General features: G+C 36.6%; 1 protein-coding gene across 5 annotated transcripts in view; it reads left to right on the top strand.

The window, feature by feature from the left end:
- LOC115214842 overlaps positions 1–21,288 on the top strand; it is a 206,426-nt gene that overhangs the window by 172,370 nt on the left and 12,768 nt on the right. For all 5 annotated transcript variants that reach the window (XM_036505572.1, XM_029783879.2, XM_036505575.1 and 2 more), the window contains 4 exons: positions 308–365; positions 3,442–3,562; positions 12,388–12,470; positions 15,954–16,014. In XM_036505572.1, the coding sequence (XP_036361465.1) occupies positions 308–365; positions 3,442–3,562; positions 12,388–12,470; positions 15,954–16,014 (323 nt within the window). The remainder of the gene's footprint in view (positions 1–307; positions 366–3,441; positions 3,563–12,387; positions 12,471–15,953; positions 16,015–21,288) is intronic.

The following is a 21,288-nucleotide window of genomic DNA, read 5'->3' on the forward strand; positions in this document are numbered from 1 at the left end:
CTATAATGTATCTAGTACAACATTGTCCAATGTATCTTTCATTTTTTTTTTTCTTTTTAAGATAGTGTGATTTGACCACTATTTCTAGCCCTACTGAGTCTTGCTATTGTTTAACACTGTCATTGAAGCATTCTGACCATACTTTTTTTTTTTTTTCTTACTTTCCTAGAACTATATATTTTTTTAAAGACAGTTGTTTGTGATATGAGTGAGATTTAGCTGCTATTTCTAACAGGTTGAATGACCACGTAGAAGCTTTCTCATTGATTCCATGAATGCTTTCTGACAATGTTATTTTCTCTTCCAGGAAGCCAAAGACAGGTATTGCTTGTAATCCATGATAATGAGAGCAAGATCCCAAAAAGGTAAAAATACTTTTGTCTTTTAGGACTTGTGATGTTCTTTGGCCTGGTATGAATGCCAACACTTCGCATTTTGAAGTTATATTACTATTTTTCTGATTTCATGTTTCAAATTGAAAGTTATCCTAATACTTATTCACACTTGATATGTTATCAGTTAAACTGTTTCTCTCTCTCTCTCTCTCTCTCTTTCTCCATTCATGTTTCACTTGATGTCTGCATATACATATGTGCACCTCTGCAAAGATAAAATTATAAGTTTGTGCATGCATGCACACACACTATTGATTTTGGTGAATTCTAGTAAGCTGCAGCTTTTGATCTAAATGATTCTTTCACAGTGTACTAATTTTATCATCAGCTCTCTCTCTCTCTCTCACACACACACACACACACACACACACTCACACACACACACACACCACACACCACAACACACACCACACACACACACACAACCACACACACACACAACACACACACACACACACAACACACACCACACACACACCACACACACCACACACACACACACACACACACACACACACACTCACACACACACACACACACACACACACACACACACACACACACACACAACACACACACACACACACACACACACACCACACACACACACACACACACACACACACACACACACACACACAGAGAGAGAGACAGCTTAGTATTTGTATTCATGGAAGTATGTGTTGTAAACTCTGTTCGATGTGTGTTCATGCGTGTTAGTGTGCATATGTGCTTGTATGTAAATATATCGATACAACTGTGCATTTATGTACATTGCTGTGTGTGTGAGTGAGAGAGATACAGAAAGAGCATGTGTGTTCATGCGCACATGTTTTGTGTGTGTGTCTATATCTCATTTAATTCTCTTCCTTTTTATTTTATCTCGTCTATTATACCTGATAGGCAGAGACTGTGAATATCTGAGATTTGCCAGAGCAGATTTAGTTCCATGGCATTAAAAATACGGCTCTGAAGAGTTGATGACAAATGACATTTGCTTGAAGAAGAATTATAGATTTAATCTCATTGATATTTATCTCTAGCTTCTTTTATTCTTATCCTACTTTGAATAAATATATTTTTATCAAGTAATTACATGAAGCAGCAAATACATATATATACATAGAGATATGCACAGACGTGTGTGTGTGTGTGTGTGTGTATATATATATATATATATATATATATATATATCCATCCATCCATCCTTTAAGTTTTAAAATCAATGAATGAAAACACAAGATGTTACGTACTGATGATACAGAAAACTTGGAGGAAATTATGCCAAAATGTGTGTGTGTGTGTGTGTGTGTGCATGTAATTTTTTTTTTTCTGTGTCTGTTTCCTTAACTTCTGCTTCAAAGACGCACCAGCTTATAACCATGTTATTAGTATACTAGTAATTCAAGTGGTAAAACCTACATAAATATACAAATTCATTTTTTTTTCTTTTTTTTTTTCTGTGAATTATGACACATTGTCTACATAGCTGTAAGCTATCAGCCTTCAGTAACACACCAAGTTGAGTAAAATTTAAGCTTAGTTTCAAAATATGCAACCACTTTGATATTTGTGCCACATCAAGTTTCTTTCCACAACGTTGTTTTAAACATGTAAACACTGTCTCTCTCTCTCTCTGATTATTACGTGTGTGTGTGTGTGATCTTTTTAATGTTCACTTTTTCTATGCTTGCATTGGTCAGATCATTTGAGATATATTTTCTACTACTGGATGTCCCTCCTGTCACCAACCACCTGTTTTGTAATAAAGTAATATTCCCCTCTGGCCAGATATGTCTGCAGATTATTTTAAATGAATGATACTGCTTATGACAATGAAACTTATCTACGACTATCATGTAATGTGAAGACAAGGAGACACACACACACACACACTATCTCACTCTCTCGCTCACACACACACATATATACGACTGTTATTTGAGGTAGCTTTTCAGCATTCATTAATAACTTCTGAAATGTTGGTAGCAACATTATGTTCAGTATGAAAGTTTCAGACAAATTTTAATGGAAGCTGGTGGCACGTAAAAAGCACCAACTGATCATGGCCACTGCCAGTTTCCAGTGGCATGTAAAAAGCACCCACTACACTCATGGAGTGGTTGGCGTTAGGAAGGGCATCCAGCTGTAGAAACACTGCCAGATCAGACTGGAGCCTAGTGCAGCCTCTTGGCTTCCCAGACCCTGGTCGAACCGTCCAACCTGTGCTAGCACGGAAAACGGATGTTAAACGATGATGATGATGATGATGATGAAAATTCCTACGTCACTAAATACATGATAGAAATGGCTATATGGACAATCTGCCCAGTCTGTTTCAGTAACTCTTACTTTCCATCCCTTTGAGGTTGATAAGGGATGGAAAGTAAAGCCGATTCTTGTGGAATTTGAACTCACAATGTGAAGAACTCGAAGAAACACAGCAAAGCATTTGTTCCACTGATCTAACGCTTCTTCTAACTTCCCAAGGTATGGCTGTGTGGTTAAGAAGCTTAATTTTCAACCATGTAGTTTTGGGTTCAGTCCCACTGCACATCATCTTGAGTGCATGTCTTCTACTCTAACTCTCTGGGTTGACCAATGCCATATGAAAGAATTTGCTAGGTAGAAACTGAGGAAGCATGTCAGATGTATGTTTTTGTTTGTCCTACCTCCATCACTTGAGAACTGGTGTTGGTTTGTTTACATCCCTGTGACTTAGCTTGGCAAAAGGGACCGATAGGATAAGTACCAGACTTCAAAATGAAAAAAGAACTGGGGTTGTTGTTTATAGTAAGCAAATGTTTGTGACGCACATTAGCTCATTCATTCCATCAAATCGATGGTATCTGAACAGGTGCACAGTGTACCACGTCAGGTGTTGAAGTAATTGCAGAGCAACACGAGATGAAGGTGTTTTGCTCAAAAACTCATCACTCCCACTCAGTCTAAGAAGTGAAACCATGATCTCGTAATATATTAATGTATCTTGAATTGTAAACCTTTTGTGAACGTTTTGTATTCTTGTTCTTTCTTATTCTTTCAGCGAACTTGAAGAACTAAAAACAAGTTATGACCTCATCACAGATATATCCGAACGCAGTGGTTATCCAGTCTTCAGAGATCTCAATACATCCTTAAAATGTTTAAATCGAATGCTAAAGCAGGTTAGTTAAAAATCAACATTATACATATGACTCATATGCCAGGATGTGATTTGAGGAAGATTGGCTGCTTTATCTTGTCGGTCAAGCAGCCATGTTGAGGCTTCCTCTTAGTTTTTAAAATCTATCTTGCATAATAGATACAGCTACTTTATGGAATGGGGGAGGGAGGGATAATAGTTGATTTCTACCCCCTTTTTTTTGTGAGCATATTAAAGTGCAACATAGAAATAAAGTAAAGTAACTGTCATTCTATGTTTTAATTTCACAGCAACACGAAATATATTTATTAGACCTTATTTGTCAAGAGTCAATCCATGTTGATTATATTAATAGGGAATGTGAGGATAAAGAAATTCTAACAATACATGGAATCTTCATTTTCACATGACTCCACTGTGTTCATAAACAAATATGTTAAAATTGTAATAATTTTCTGAATTTTAAAAAGATTTTATTTTTGTTATGTAAAACAGAATTTTCTTTTAATTGAATCTTACCTCAAAATCTTTATCCATGTATAACCTTTACGGACTGTTTGTTTTGATTTGGTCTACTTCTGTCTCTCTCTTTCTCTCTCTCTCTCTCTCTCTCTCTCCCCTCTCTCTCTCTCCCCCTCTCTCATATAAATAGAAATTTTAAATATTTAGCAATCTAATAAGTGTGGCTTTTGTCATTAAATCTTAACTATATTTAATTTTAAAAAAGTTAATTACAATTATGCAAAGATTGTGTTTGCTTTTCTAGATTTTCCAGGAATAATATCCAACATGTAATTAATTGTAGATTAAAGACTGAATTGATTTTATTATAATAACTAGAATTTAAATAAAGTTCAAATTAAATATATTTGTATTTAGTTAAACGAGGATGATGTATTTGATTCTAATCTGTTATATGACTTAAAAGCTTTCCTTCAAATGTGACATTTCCTGTAATCTCAAATTATTTAATTACTGTTAAGTTCTTTAACATTAGCATTCATTAAATGTTGAAATTGTTGGAACTATTGTTATCTCAAAATGAAGCTATTCTTTACATTTACCTATTGATTCTTTTGAGTCTTGGTATATATTATATATGAAATATTTACCTTGCTCTGTGGTTAAGCTTGCTTCCCAACCCATGGTTTCAGGTTCAGTCTCTCCATGCATTGCCTTGGGCAAGTGGCTTCTACCATAGCCTTCTGCCAACCAAAGTCTTGGTAGATGGAACTTGAAAGAAACAAATCTGTTACGTGTATACAATGTGTGTGAAACCATGTGGTTGCACAATGAACTTCTTTATTACACAACTATGCCTGTACCTACATGATGTTGACATTCCCATGCCAGGAATTGAACCCAGGCCACCTATTTTAATGAATTAGAATTTTTTAAGTGATCTTGTGATTAATATAGAGCCACAACATTGCCACACACTCTCTCTCTCTCTCTCTCTCTCTTTTTTTTCTCTTTCTCCCTCCCTCTCTCTCTCTCTTTTTTTTCTCTTTCTCTCTCTCTCTCTTCTCTCTCTCTCTCCTTCTCTCTCTCCCCTCTCTCTTCATTGTCCAGCAATAGGTAGTCGGATGCATCATTCTGTTGATGCCAGTTATAACTGTCATCCATTTTGGAGATTTGCAGAATATTTTATTGATTGTTTAATGTTAAAGGTATTTTACAAATGTCACTAAAGCGATATTGGTTTTAAATATTGTCAATTCTACTGCTGCAAATCAACTTTCCTGAAGGCTATTTAGTTTGCATGACTTCCTTCGTGGTTTTCATGGCATGACAGTCAACTGGAAATTTTCTGTTAAATATGTGATGTATATTAGTCTTAGTCTGTGGTCAATCAATTCAGCCTGGCTTTCAATGTGTCAATTTTAGATTCTCTGTTAGAGGGAGATTTATTTTCTTATTTTCAGGGTCTTTGCTTTTCGTTTTTTTTTTCTTTTTCTTTTCCCTCCCCCATTAACATGGAGACGTAGTGATCGAAATATATGGATATTAGATATAAGAAAGATAAAAGAATTCTGTAAAGGCCTGCCCTAAGAATTTAGCATGTGGATTTTATGTCTGCTTAAGTTTGTACTAAGATTACACGAGATAAAATGACATTTCTCTTTGCTGCACATGGAATACAACTTTCAGAGCTTATGTTTAAAAGAATAAGTAACTTTGGCAACAGCAATGGTTAAGGATTTCGCAATAACTAATATTATGGTTTCCCTAACCATGTTTATGGCAATGAAGATAAATCCCAAGAGTTTTGCATTTTAGAATAAATCTTCTAAGATTTATTTTTAAACAGTAGTAATTATTACAATATGTTTAGCATGAGGTGAGTTCAATAGCTGATATACTTTGAACATAAAAAGCTATAAAATTGATCACACCATAATGTAATGAATCGTGGTGAATTGTATTAGAATGGCATTGATTAGTGACAACTGTGATTGTCGTTATTTGTTTCTCTCATTGTCTTTGTGTGTCTGTCTGTCTGCCTCGCTCGCTCTCTCTCTCTCTCTCTCTCTCTTGTTGTGCATTTCTCTCTCTCTCTCTTCTCTCTTTGTGCATTTCTCTCTCTCTCTCTCTTGCTTTGTGCATTTCTCTCTCTCTCTCTCTTGCTTTGTGCATTTCTCTCTCTCTCTCTCTCTCTCGCTTTGTGCATTTCTCTCTCTCTCTCTCTCGCTTTGTGCATTTCTCTCTTTCTCTGTCTGCATTTCTCTTTCTCTCTGTTTGCATTTCTCTTTCTCTCTGTTTGCATTTCTCTTTCTCTCTGTCTGCATTTCTCTTTCTCTCTGTCTGCATTTCTCTTTCTCTCTGTCTGCATTTCTCTTTCTCTCTGTCTGCATTTCTCTTTCTCTCTGTCTGCATTTCTCTTTCTCTCTGTCTGCATTTCTCTTTCTCTCTGTCTGCATTTCTCTTTCTCTCTGTCTGCATTTCTCTTTCTCTCTGTCTGCATTTCTCTTTCTCTCTGTCTGCATTTCTCTTTCTCTCTGTCTGCATTTCTCTTTCTCTCTGTCTGCATTTCTCTTTATCTCTCTCCCCCTCTCTGTGCATCTCTCTCTCTCTCCCTCTCTGTGCATCTCTCTCTCTCTCCCTCTCTGTGCATCTCTCTCTCTCTCCCTCTCTGTGCATCTCTCTCTCTCTCTCTCTCTGTGCATCTCTCTCTCTCTCTCCCTCTCTGTGCATCTCTCTCTCTCTCCCTCTCTGTGCATCTCTCTCTCTCCCTCTCTGTGCATCTCTCTCTCTCCCTCTCTGTGCATCTCTCTCTCTCTCCCTCTCTCTGTGCATCTCTCTCTCTCTCCCTCTCTCTGTGCATCTCTCTCTCTCTCCCTCTCTGTGTGCATCTCTCTCTCTCTCTCCCTCTCTCTCTCTCTCTCTCTCTTGCATTTCTCTCCCCTCTCTCTCTCTCTGTGCATCTCTCCCTCTCTGTGTGCATCTCTCTCTCTCCCTCTCTGTGTGCATCTCTCTCTCTCCCTCTCTGTGTGCATCTCTCTCTCTCCCTCTCTGTGTGCATCTCTCTCCCTCTCTGTGTGCATCTCTCTCTCCTCTCTGTGTGCATCTCTCTCTCTCCCTCTCTGTGTGCATCTCTCTCTCTCCCTCTCTGTGTGCATCTCTCTCTCTCTCTCTCTGCATTTCTCTCCCCCTCTCTCTCTCTCTGCATTTCTCTCCCCCTCTCTCTCTCTCTGCATTTCTCTCCCCCTCTCTCTCTCTCTGCATTTCTCTCCCCCTCTCTCTCTCTCTGCATTTCTCTCCCCCTCTCTCTCTCTCTCTGCATTTCTCTCCCCCTCTCTCTTTGTGTGTCTCTCAATACTGTTTGGTCATTTGGTACAGTCTCACATCGCAGCTTTCATGTTATGGAAGCAGCTGACATTTGCAACTTGTCTTAGAAATGTAATACTGCTAATAGAGATCATGACTTTAGTTCAGGCAACACTTTTATCTACTTAGATGCTTTTGCTATTCCAAACACTGCAAAGTTCTGTGCGAGTTACATAATGGAGGAGGAGAAAAAGATTTTGTATTTAGTCCATATCAGTTTCAGTATCGTCTATTTTTAATTATTGTTCTTTTTCTTTATAGTTAAACATGAAACCTAATTTTTCTGAGTCTTGAAAAATTAACCCAGTATTTATGGTTTTTCTGTTAGCTTAGTGAAGAAAAGTATAGGCCTATGGAGTTTTGCAGGCTCTCATTGGCTGGTGAGGTCATTGTGGTTAATGTCCAGTTCCATCATCAGTTAGTCAGTGGTAGGATTTTGTTAATCCTGATGAAAAAAAGAAAAAAATGTTCAGTCCATGATCATCCTCTCTTTAGCCCTCTGTGCTTCAGTGGGGTCTGGCGATGTTTCTTTACAAATATCTTACATAAAACAAGTATCCTACCATGTAATTTCTTGCCAATGGCCACCAGGTTGATACATCAGGTTGCTCAGTCTGCTGTTGTGAACCCTTTTGCACCTTTCCTGTAGGTAATTTTTCTAAAGCATATATTTCCTTTATTATCTTATGTGTGTGTGTCCTTAGGTTCAGTTGTGGCATGCACAACACGATATACATTTGTGTTCTTGATTTTATAATACATAATTATGACTTTGCTGAGAACTTTCACTACAATGTTTTGGAGGTAATTCCTCCAAAGATACACATTGTGCACCAGATCATAGGAACAAAAGGCAAAGAATAACTGTCAGTGTTTGAAACCCATCTGCTTGGATCATTTATTCACTGCTATGGTGAAGGTGATGATGAGAATGCAAGCTTTTCATTTCTTTTTCAATTGCCCTGTGTATGAAATTTTCTTTCTGTAAAATTAAAATGTTTTTGAGAAACAAATTGTACAAAATTTCTTGATAAATAATTGCAAAACTAAAAAATAAAATAAAACACCCCACTGCACTTATGGCAATTTTAATATCCTACTGCACTGACAAAAGGTTAAGCCTTCAGCATTTAAACTGGCTAAATCTGGTCCAAAATATTCTACAGGTTTTATATTGAAACTGGCCAGATCCAGTTTCTCACACACCTGCCCTAAAATGTCATTATCTCTTTTACTCGTTTCAGTCATTTGACTGGCCATGCTGGAGCACTGTCTTTTGTTGAGCAAATCGACCCCGGGGCTTACTCTTTGTAAGCCTAGTACTTATTCTATTGGTCTCTTTTGCCGAACCGCTAAGTTACGGGGGACGTAAACACACCAGCATTGGTTGTCAAGCAATGTTGGGGAGACACACACACGCACGCACGCATGCGCGATAGGCTTCTTTCAGTTTCCATCTACCAAATCCACTCACAAGGCTTTGGTCAGCCTGAGGCTAACATTATAGAAATATCAATGGTATGATTCATGATTAATTCTAAATAATATGAATAAATATTATATTTGACAAAGTAACCTGTATGGAAAATGGTTAAGGCATGAAGAATCCATGACTATTTGGTTGGAATATGTTTCTTTATATCTACTTATTTACTTTAAGATATGTCAGTCCTTCAGCTGCTGTTAGTTTGTGTTTTTGTTTTGACATTGTATGTCTTGGGTATTTTTTAACCTGGGGGAGCCCAGCTTTCAAAAAGCCTGATCACAATTTTCTTGAAAAGAATGGTTAAAAAGAAAAATGGAGAGACAGGCTCTAATACAAGAATGATATTTCATTGACCTCAAAAAGATATGAAGTTGACCTCAGTTTATAACCTCAAAGCTGGAATGAAAACTTCAAGGCTATGAAAACTTCATGCTGTGATACCTAAGATGGCAGATATGAAGTGAGATGTTGGAATGTGAATTGAGGGAGACTTAGCTGCTTCTTTTTTTTTTTTTTTGTTATTATTATTGTCAAAGCAATAATAAAAATGTCTTTTCAGTTTGGGTTGTTTAATACAAGCATTTCAACGAGGTCTTGAGTTTGGTTGATGTTTATTCTCTTGCGCACTTTTCATTAACTTATAGGCAAGGTCTTATAGAATAAAACTATCCTTACACCTAAACACAAAGTCCTCAATGCATCAAATTAATGCAGTGTTGTTTCTTCCTTTTGTCTCTGTTACATATTTGTGCATTGAGTGAAAGTTGTTCTCACTCGTAGCTTGAGCAATCAATGAAGAAATATCTGTTAGTAACAACCATAGAGAAAGGAAGAAAACTAAGCTTGTGCAATGATTGTGCAACGCTGCATATTAAGATAGCGTGCAGAACTGTCAGTATGTAAATTCACTGCAGAGAAAGTAAGTACCCACATTGAAACCAGCTGTTGTATATAAATTCATACTTTTGTACATATATTGAACAGTTACATAAGGCCATTTAGAATATTAGCTAGCTATATCTATTACTTGACCAATATTCTTTGCACATACAACCAATATTGACTTTCTATAATGGCTCTTACACTTTTTCCAAATGGAATGTTCTCATATAAGCCTGTGTGTTTGTGTGTCTGTCTGTATGTATGTATGTATGTGTGTGTCTGTCTGTATGTACGTGTGTGTCTGTATGTACGTGTGTGTCTGTATGTACGTGTGTGTCTGTATGTACGTGTGTGTCTGTATGTACGTGTGTGTCTGTATGTACGTGTGTGTCTGTGTGTGTGTGTCTGTGGTGTGTGTCTGTGTGTGTGTCTGTGTGTGTCTGTCTGTGTGTGTGTGTGTCTGTCTGTGTGTGTGTGTGTGTGTGTGTGTGTGTGTGTCTGTCTGTGTGTGTCTGTCTGTGTGTGTGTGTGTGTGTGTGTGTCTGTGTGTGTGTGTGTGTGTGTGTCTGTGTGTGTGTGTCTGTGTGTGTGTGTGTGTGTGTGTGTGTCTGTGTGTGTGTGTGTCTGTCTGTGTGTCTGTGTGTGTGTCTGTGTGTGTCTGTCTGTGTGTGTGTCTGTGTGTCTGTCTGTGTGTGTGTGTCTGTGTGTCTGTGTGTGCATTTGTGCGTCTGTATGTTTGTCTGTGCGTCTGTCTCTGTGTGTGCATCTGTGTGTTTGTGTCTCTGTGCATTTAACTGAAGTCAGGTGTGACTTCACTGCCCTATTATTCTCTGCATGCATTACTACACTGAGTTTCCATTTTGGTAGTAAAGTGAATTCAGCTGATATTGTTGAATTTCCATCATACATGACTCAAATTTAAATGTATGGGATAACTTTTTCTTTTTTCTTTGTTTTTAATTTTTTTATTACCATATCAGCAACAACAATGGTTTCTCTTCTATTAATGATTCACATTGTTGTAGGATTCTTGAAAAAGTTGCTGTTCTCTCTACTGAGGTTGTTGACTGCCATAGCAACACATTTGTCATTGTTAAGTGCTTTATTGTATCAACAAAATAAAACCCCTACCTGTTGTTTATAGTATTGTAAATGGGATTATTTATTTATTTACAATAATTCTTTTCTTTTTTTTTTTCTTTTTTCATCCCTTCATTTCCTCTCTCCTACCCCTATGTTTAGCACTCTTATGGTGTTTTTGTGTGTGGAAAGAGTTGATTCCCATTCTAATTCATCATGTATTTAGGTTTTACTTATAAATGGCTAGGTTTACAGCACACTGTTCATTCCCATTCTGCTTCATATGCTTCTTGAGTAAGCTACTCTTTTTCAGTTTAATTTTTTTGTGTATGGGCTGTGTCATTAAGAAGCTTACTTCCCAATTATGTGGTCTTTAGTTCAGTCTTGACATCACTTGATGGTTGTAAATGAGCATCACTGTCATACAAGCGGATGTTAATTTCTATTCTTCTATGGGAAAACATGTCTGATTATGATGGGTTTTTTTTGCTCACAAGGGGACAAACAAAGACAAAGTAATTAAGTCGATTACATTGACCCCAGTGCATAACTGGTACTTTATTTATCGACCCTGAAAAGATGAAAGGCAAAGTCAACCTTGGCGGAATTTGAACTTATAACATAATGGCAGACAAAATACCATTAAGCTTTTCGCCTGGCGCGCTAGCGTTTCTTCCAGCTCGCCACCTTCGAATGATAAATTATTACCTTAGAAACAGATGGGCATCTGGCTGTAGAAAATCTACCTCAGCAAATTCCATCTGGCCTTGTAAATATTGGGAAAGTGGATGCTAAATGATTCATGTTGCTGCTTCATACAAATGAAGTGAGTTCTTTGTTGTTCAACTCCTAATTCAGCCCTGATCAAAGACATTCCAGGTATGACCATCTCCTTCCACCACCTTTGTATAAACTTCTATTTTCAAGAATGTAGAATCAAATTTGATGGAGATTTGGTTACATTTCTAGCAGATAGAGCAGCTGTGTAGATTAGCTCTTTTTCACCATTTTTTTTCTCAAATAGTAAAGCCTGCCTCGTTACTGTGTAGCACTAAATTTCTTATCCGTATATCATGTAATGCCAATTATCTGTCCTCGATCTGGAAGATACTGAGTGCTATTCAGTATCTATGCATAATAGCTACAAATGTTCCTTCAACACCATTACATAAATTAAGTTAGAAATATTGTAAATGTTGTCTAGGCTATAGACATGTGCTTTGCATAATGATGTCTTTGGTACAATGCTAAGTGCTCACTCAATAATATTACTGAAATCCTTTGGACTTCGGTTACATCTACTATATTCTGTTCTGTTAAAAAGAATATATTTATTTGCTGTTATTGATTTTGTAAATCAAAACAAATATTAATGAAGAATTAGTTCTAATGTGCTAGGAAAGTGCAATTATGATGCTTGTCTAAAATTGTCATTTATATCTCTAATTGTGTTGATGTTCATCTGCCTCTCTGCTTTCTTTCATTTGTTAGTCACAGTTCTCGACAGCTAATTTTAAAATCTCATTAAAGCTGCAATACTTTGAATTATTTCTTTTCTTTCTTTCTTACAGCATATTAAAGTACAACAATTATCCTCAAACGATGGTGCAAGGCCAGTAAAACATGGACATCTACGACTAGGGCATTCTCTACAGTAAGCTTCTTTCCTTTAACATAAATAATTGTGATCTTAAATTTATTTTCTTCTGGTAAATTACAGCTCAAAAAATGGTTATAAAGCTTGAGAATTCATTTCATTTGATTAAAAATTTATTGAAGTTTGGAATTTAAAATGTTAACTATATATATATATATATATATATATTTCATTAAGTTTCATCATCATTGTTTAACATCCGCTTTCCATACTAGCATGGGTTGGACGGTTCAACGGGGGTCTGGGAAGCCAGAAGGCTGCACCAGGCCCAGTCTGATTTGGCAGTGTTTCTACAGCTGGATGCCCTTCCTATTTATAAAAGTTAGAAATTGAAAGTCTTGTAACTTGATAGACATGTGAGAACCAGTGACTTGAAAAATGCCCCTTCGAAAGTAAGGATTAGTGACAGGAAGAGCATCTTTCTGTCAGACACTCATCTAAACCAATGCCAGTGGGGAGAAACTAACATAAAAACAATGATAATGATGTGTATATGTTTAAGATGGTAAGAGCTATATTTAGTTTAATCAAAATAGATGAACATCAATGGAATTTGTATCCTTGTGGTACCAGTGCCGGTGGCACATAAGAAAACCATCCGAACGTGACCGTAGCCAGTACCGCAACGACTGGCCTCCGTGCTGAGGGCACGTAACAAACACCATCCGAGCGTGGCCGTCCACCAGCCTCGTCTGGCACCTGTGTCGGTGACACATAAGAAAACACCATCCGAGCGTGGCCGTCAGCCAGCCTCGTCTGGCACCTGTGTCGGTGGCACATAAAAAACACCATCCGAGCGTGGCCGTCTGCCAGCCTCGTCTGGCACCTGTGTCGGTGGCACATAAAATCACCCACTACACTCTCGGAGTGGTTGGCGTTAGGAAGGGCATCCAGCTGTAGAAACACTGCCATATCTGACTGGCCTGGTGCAGCCTTCGGGCTTGCCAGACCCCAGTTGAACCGTCCAACCCATGCTAGCATGGAAAGCGGACGTTAAACGATGATGATGATGATGATATTATTTCCAGCCAGTCATTGAGATGAGATATCCTTGCATCTTAAACATTTATTATTTATGAAATATCTCCATATCTATAAATTTCAATATTTTAGTTATTGTTTTTAAGTTACTTTATTCTGCTCATAAAGAAGGTCTGTAGGTTTCCTTACTTTGATGTGTATAGCTTTTGAAAATACCACCCACTTTCAAAAATATTGTTTGGCTTTGGAGAAAATATCTCTCCACAAAATACAATTACCAAAAAAAACATTCATTTTAATCACTTATAGCAGCATAAAATATAAAGTAAAATGTGAGTGGTGAGGATGCTTTTTAAAACACAAATACAACCTTTATTGCCTTGTAACTCTATCTGTTAATGTTTGCACTGATGCAAAATGTCAAATTCCAAAAAGCCATAAAATGTATTGAAACAGTAAATTTTTAAGTTTGCCACTATTACTTTTCAACTGACTAACAGGACATGGGTTTCGTGATAAAGGTAATTCAAAAATGTTTAGGACTATTGAAAATTCTAAGATAATTTGATGTTAAAGGACTCTTGCTTATATCATAAACTAAGAGCCTTTATAGAGATAATGTGATTTTAGTTTTACACATGAAACCAAATTTGAAATATCTAGAGTGCAGACCATAAACTCAAATATTGGTATCAAATTTTGGCTCAAACCCAGAAATTTTGTGGGTGTGGGTAATTCCATTACATCGACTCCAGTGTTCAACTAGTATTTATTGTGACCCCAAAAAAGATAAAAGGCAGTTGATTTCAGTGACATTTGAACTCGAAACATACAGATGAAATGCTGCTAAGCATTTTGTCTGACATGCTAATGATTCTACCAGCTTGCCACCTTAACCCAAATATTTTAACTTTAACCCTTTCATTACTGTATTTATTTTGAAATGCGGTGTTTCTTTCAATTACTTTAAATATTAAAAGAATTTAGTAAAATAACTTAGTTATCAATCAGCTAGTGTTAGGAACATAAATTGGGACTAAGGTTTGGTGGAAGATTTTAATTCAAAACTTATGGAAACAAGACATTTGTACTCAGAGCCAGAGCCGGTTTCAGCTGGGTTGGTAACGAAAGAGTTAATAATATTCACTCTTCAAAAACACAGACTCAAACACTTTCCCTTGGCCCCACCCTACATTCCCCTTTATTAGGATAATTATTGTTTACTCAGGCTACTCATGATTTTGCTTATAATGCCAAAAAAAGCTGGCTCTTGCATCAATTTGAAATGTCAGGTTGCTTGGGCACCCCCCACTGTCATGTCTACAATGTTCAATATGATGGTTTACAGTGAAACTACAGATAGTTTATAACAGTTGGCAATAAACATCACAATGAAGCTTTCTTGTTTCAATAATAATTCCAGGCAATAGTAGCACAATATTCAATGTTCTGAACTAATCAGTTGAGATGATAAAATGGTTTTTCAGGTATTTTGCTAATATTGCAAGTTGTGAAGAATCGCCATAAACTCTGCTATTAATCTATATTGTAAATTTACTATAGACATTGCCACCATTAATTTTATGGAGCTAAAGCTACTGCTTCAGTTCTTCCTATATCTTTGTTCTTTCTTTACTCTTTTGATTTGAAGTTATAATAATATACAAGAAGGGTCATTGGAGCACTTTAAAAGGCTTTCTCAACAGGAAATAAAGATGACTACTGTCATACACACTCTCTCTCTCTCTCATTTCCTCATAGACTGTGTCTCAGCTTTACAATCTTACAAACTTGTCAAGTATATTCAAAGAAGCTTAAGAAGTGCTTCATAAACATATATTTATTATCTATAACATTTCAAGCAATTGCCCAGAACTTGCTTCTTTTACGACCAGTTTAAATTTCTTAATACTGAAATCTCTTGTAGAAAGGATAGCTGCAACCTTTTAAGTTTTTATATTCCTGTTATGAGCACTCTTTCCCAGCATATAGAAGTATATTGTCCAATCTACTCATCCTTTCTTAAAATAGTAGGAGGTATCGGATGCTAGGTTTCAGTCATTGAACTGCAGCTATACTGGAGTACCATCTTGAAGAGTTTCAAATTGACCCCAGTACTTAATCTGTTATTTCCAGCATTGTGAAATAAAATACATTGTTCAAAGACATGATGCTCTGACTAGCAGAAGAATTGAACTCACAATCTTTATGATCATCAACCCCAAAACCTAGACCTGGTGGATAAGAATGTTACTATTGTATTAAAAAATAAAGGCTTTTAATTTGAATCCAGTCTTGTACTAAGTACACATCCAGAAACAAAATATTTGATGGAAATGTAGTACAAATGTTTTTTTTTTTTTTTTTATATATATTATCTCTTAATATATAACAGTCTGAAGCACTAAAATCTTAGTAACTTGTCTCAGACAATTGTTGTAGATTCATTCAGTAAAAATGGTGTGTTTTGAATAATTTATTATTGTTATCCTTCTTCAGATATTTGTGGGAAGTGTTTGTTCAATACAGTGAAGGAGCTGACAAACTTAGTTATAAACAGGTAACAATTCTAAATTTCTTTTTTTATATATATATATTATTGTTCTTATTTTAGTTGGTGTTTAGGTTGCTTCTGTTTACATTTGTAATCTTAGCTTATGGGTTATTCAAGAGAGGAGAATAACATCCTTGACCCTTTACAGGGCGTCTGGGAGAAGGAAGCTGCTAAGATTCTATAGTGCTGCAAGAAACCTGGTTGTGTGGTAAGAAGCTTGCTTCCTAACCCTTTGTGTAGCACCTTAGGCAAGTCTTGGGCTGACCAAAGCCTTGTGAATGGGTTTAGTTGACGGAAACTGAAAGAAGCGTGTGCGTGTGCGTGCGTGTGCGTGCGTGCGTGCGTGCGTGCGTGCGTGCGTGCGTGCGTGCGTGCGTGCGTGCGTGCGTGCGTGCGTGCGTGCGTGCGTGCGTGCGTGCGTGCGTGTGTGTGTAACTTAACGGTTCAATAAAAGAGACTGATAGAATAAATGCTAGGTCTACAAAGAATAAATCCTGTAGCCAATTTATTTGACTAACAGCAGTTCTCCAGCATGCTCACAGTCAAATGACTGAAACAAGTAAAATAAAAAAAAAAAAACACTTCAACGGTGCAGGTGGCACCAAAAAAAAACCCACTCTGTGCTGTAAAGCAGTTGGTGTTAGTGAAGGCACATGGCTTAATGGTTAGGGTATTCAGCTCGTGATTAAGTTCACGAGTTCAATTCCAGACAGTGCATTGTGTGCTTGAACAAGTTACTTTATTTTGCATTACTCCAATCAACTCAGCTGGCAAAAGTGAGTTGCACCTGTAATTGAAAGGGCCATCCTTGTCACATTCACTGTCCTGCTAAACTCCCTGAGAACTACATTAAAAGTACACATGTCTGTGGAGTACTCAGCCACTTGTGCATTAATTTCATGAGCTGACTGTTCTGTTGATGGGATTAGCTGGAGCATCATCATCATCCAGTGTTTTAAATTTGGGTTTTGTCCCTGTTAACAGGGGTGGCCAGATCTACCATAGCAACTGCCCTCACACCATCTTGCCTGGTTTTGGGCATCCTCCTTTTTCAAACCAACCCTCCTAATCTCCTCCTCCACCTTCGTCATAACTGAAGTGCCAGTCATGAGGAGCATATAATTGTATAAACCAGGCCAGAGCATTGGAGCAATCCTTGGACTTGCACACATTAGATCCTGTCAAATCATCCAACCCATGCCAATATGGAATGTAAGCATTAAATAATGAATTCATTGTCCATCCTTTTAAGATATCACTCAGTTCGAGACATAGCTGCAATTTCTAGCACTCTAAGTGACCACTTAGAGACTTCTTTATTGGCTTGATTGTTTTAAGTGTATCCAAAGTTTTAAAAATGTTTGGTTATAAACTTTTTAATTTATTGATAAGGAAAATCCATTAATTTCAATGCATTAGCAACAAGATTACAGAAAATACTGATATCGATAATTTTTTTAAATTTCCAATAGCCATTGTTTCATGTTGGCATGTTCTTACATTAACCACTTATCTTTAAACTTGAAGTTGAATTTAGTCAATGGAATAATGACTTGTCTGACACATGACTTAAGATTTGACCTCTTAACTATGTGGTCAATAATGCTACAACTTGATTTTGCAGCCTTGTACCTTATCATTTAGCATTCACTTCTCCATTCCTCATGGCCAAACATGTTTTTCACAAAGTGTGACATGAACAATGTCACCTGTATGACATATGATACCTAGAGGACACACACACACACACTCTCATCATCAATTAATCTCTGCTTTCCATGCTGAGATGGGTTGGACAGTTTGACGGGAGATGGTTAAACAAGACTACACCAGACTACAGTGTCTTTTGACAAGGTTTTTTACAGCTGGATGCCCTTCCTAACACCAACCACCCACAGAGTGGACTGAGCACTTTTTATATGGCACCAGCACAGGTGAGGTCAGTTTTGCCATGGTTTTTACAGCTGGATGCCCCCTCTAAATGCTAACCACTTTACAGTGTGGGCTGACATATACGAGCTTCTTTTAGTTACCGTTTATCAAATCCACTCAGGTTTTTGGTCAACCAGGAGCTATAGTAAACTTACTCAAGGTGCTGTGCTGTGGGACTGAACCCAAGACCGCATGGTTGGGAAGCAAGCATCTTAACCAAACAGTCATGCCTGTGCTTGAAATTATTAAATTGTAAAAATTTGATTAACTTTTCTAATTCTTGTTTAAACTTCATATTTCTATGATTTATTGAAAAATACATAATGATGTATTTTTTATTTATTCATTTTATTTCTAGTTAAGAGAAAAGGCTTTCAAAATAATAAATTTGAAATTTAGAAAGAACAAATAAAATGAAAAAATGAAGTGTTAGTAAATTGAATTAGTGTGGTAACTTAATCATCTTATATTTAATTGCAGATACGTTCCTCTTCACTTGAAATAGTTGCTTTCCAGTTAAATATTGACATTAACATTATTATTGAAATATTATGATGGAACTGAATTTTAAAATGTTCAAATTTTGATTAAATTTCTGAGGCTAAATAAATTTTGAGGATTATATATTTCTCTTAAACTTTTCTTTCTATATTCAGTCTACTTAAAATTTATATATTCAGCTTACATAATAAGATTTCTCATATTCCAGTTCACTGCTAAAGTTACGGTGATGGATATTTTAGTATGCAAACATCTTGTTGCTGTAATCTGATTTTCTTAAAAAGATTTTTTATGTATATAAGATTTTACTGCTTCCAAACTCAGTTTTAGAAGCATTAGCAAATATTCCTCTTGAAAATTTTTGGCTCAGAAAATCTAGGTTGCTTGAGCTATGAATTCTTTAGATTCTCACAAAGCCTTTCATTTTATAAAGCTTTTTCTTAATTAGTTACCGTTTTACTTGTTTCAGTCATTGAACTATAGCCATGCTGGGTCACCATCTTGAAGGGTTTAGTCAAACAAATCGACCCCCAGTACTTAAGTCTGGTATTTATTCCATCGATCTCTTGCGAAACTGCTAAGTTATGTTGGACCTAAAAGACCAACATCAGTTGTCAGGTGGTGGTGAGACACACACATGAGACAAGTTTCCATGCAATTTCTGTCTGCCAAATTCACTTGCAAAGCACTGACTGTCCAGGGCTATAGTTGAAGACACTTGCCCGCATATGTGCAGGAACAGAATTTACATAGGGGCTGCAAATCAAGGTTCAAAATACTTTACAATTTTTTTTTCTGTCAATCTTAATAGCAAAACAAACATGTGTGTTAAAATAATTATTATATTTGTACATGAATGAAATCAAATAAATCCAGTGGTGGAAAAGTAATGTTTCAAATTGGCCCAAAAATGTTTCTACGCGTGTTCACTTTAGCAATGAAGTTTTGCAGGGGTTTGTTTAAAGCATTTTCATTACCCTACCCAAAATTTTAGGGAGAGAGGGGCACTTGCACCCTCTGTTCTTAAGCCAATGCTTGTTCAAGGTATCATGCTGTGGAACTGAACTCAAAATCCACATGGTTGCAAAGCTAGTTTCTTAACCACACAGCCAGCTCTGTACTTATATTGCAATATCAAAAATGTCTTTGCACTAATCTAATATATTATTCTTGATAGATGTAATATTAAATATCAAAGTGTTGCTCTACATATTCACTACTATCATTACCACCATCCTCTAATACCTTCTACATTTATGAATACTGTTTAACCAAGAAAGCAATTAAATTTTGTTTCTTGCTTTTTTAACATTGCTGTATCTATATTAAACACTTCCTCATCATTAACAATCGTATCACTAAAGCAATTTAGAGAAATCAATTATCAATCTGAACCTATTATAGTATTTTTATAAGAATCTAGTTGGTGTGTAACATAGACTGATATAACAATTTTTAGTGGAATGATATATGTGTAGACATGGATATGTGGTTAAGGAGCTTGCTTTGTGACCACATGGTTTTGGGTTCAGTCCCACTGTGTGACACCTTTGGCAAGTATCTTCTATTATAGCCCTGTGCCGATCAATGCTTTGTGCGTGAATCTGGTAGTTAGTCTGTGAAGAAGTCTTGTGTTTGTGTTTTATGCCACCACAGCTTGATAGCTTGTTTGGTTTGTTTACATCTCTATAACTTAGCAGTTCTGTAAAAGAGACTGATTGAATAAGTATTGATTTAAAAAGAAAAAAATCCTGGGGTTGATTTGACTAAACCCGTCAAAGAAGTGTCCCAGCTAGGCCACAGTTCAATGAGTGGAACAAGTAAAAGATAGATAATGACAGAAATCCAAACACAACAGTTCTCGACACAAACTAGATTCAGTGAAACAAAGTATTTGGGTAGAATAAAAGAAAAAAAATAAACAAAAAATGGAAAATAATTTCAACAAAAAGGACAAATGTCCTTTTATCTTTTACTTGTTTCAGTCATTTGACTACAGCCATGCTGGAACACCGTCTTTAGTCGAGCAATTCGACTCCAGGACTTACTTTTTGTAAGCCTAGTACTTATTCTGTCGGCCTCTAAGTTACAGGGATGCAAACACACCAGCATCGGTTGTCAAGCGATGTTGGAGGGAGAGAGAGAGAGAGAGAGGACAAGCACACACACACACACAGACAGGCTTCTTTCAGTTTCCGTTTACCAAATCCACTCACAAGGCTTTGGTCGGCCCGAGGCTATAGTAGAAGACACTTGCCCAAGGTGTCAGACAGTGGGACTGAACCCGTAAGCAAACTACTTACCACACAGCCACTCCTGCGCCTATATTGAGAATTATTGAAAATGTTTGACTTTAATCTTATTACTGAAAGAACCCATTTCTTAAATGCTCACTTCACCTGTTCTGATCCTAAGTTAAGATTTTTTTTTTTTTTTTTTTTGTAATTTCACTGTCTTACATGAGTGTCTTGAGTAAATTTAATCCCTTGCATACTTTCTCTCAGTAACTTCTTACCTGTATAATAAAAGTAGACTCTGTTGTTAGACAGGTAAACTGATTGAAGTAGGATTTAGATCTGTATTCATAGCAGTTTTTAATGTCATTGTGCCTTCTATATGAAGTCATTTATTTTACCTGTTTGTAAATTTTTTTTTTTTTTTCATAATATTTTCTGATGTTGCTTATTTCAAAGCTGACTTATGATCAAAAGCATTTCAGCCATAGTAATTCTTTTTTCTCTCTCTCTCTCTCTCTCTCTCTCTACTGCCTCTTTGTGTCCTTGGCTTTTTAATGGTATTATAGATTGTGATATAAGGAATATTTGGTTGCTATTTGTGGCAGTTCAA

Source organism: Octopus sinensis, linkage group LG1 (assembly GCF_006345805.1).
Source record: "Octopus sinensis linkage group LG1, ASM634580v1, whole genome shotgun sequence".
Classification (NCBI taxonomy): Eukaryota; Metazoa; Mollusca; class Cephalopoda; order Octopoda; family Octopodidae; genus Octopus; species Octopus sinensis.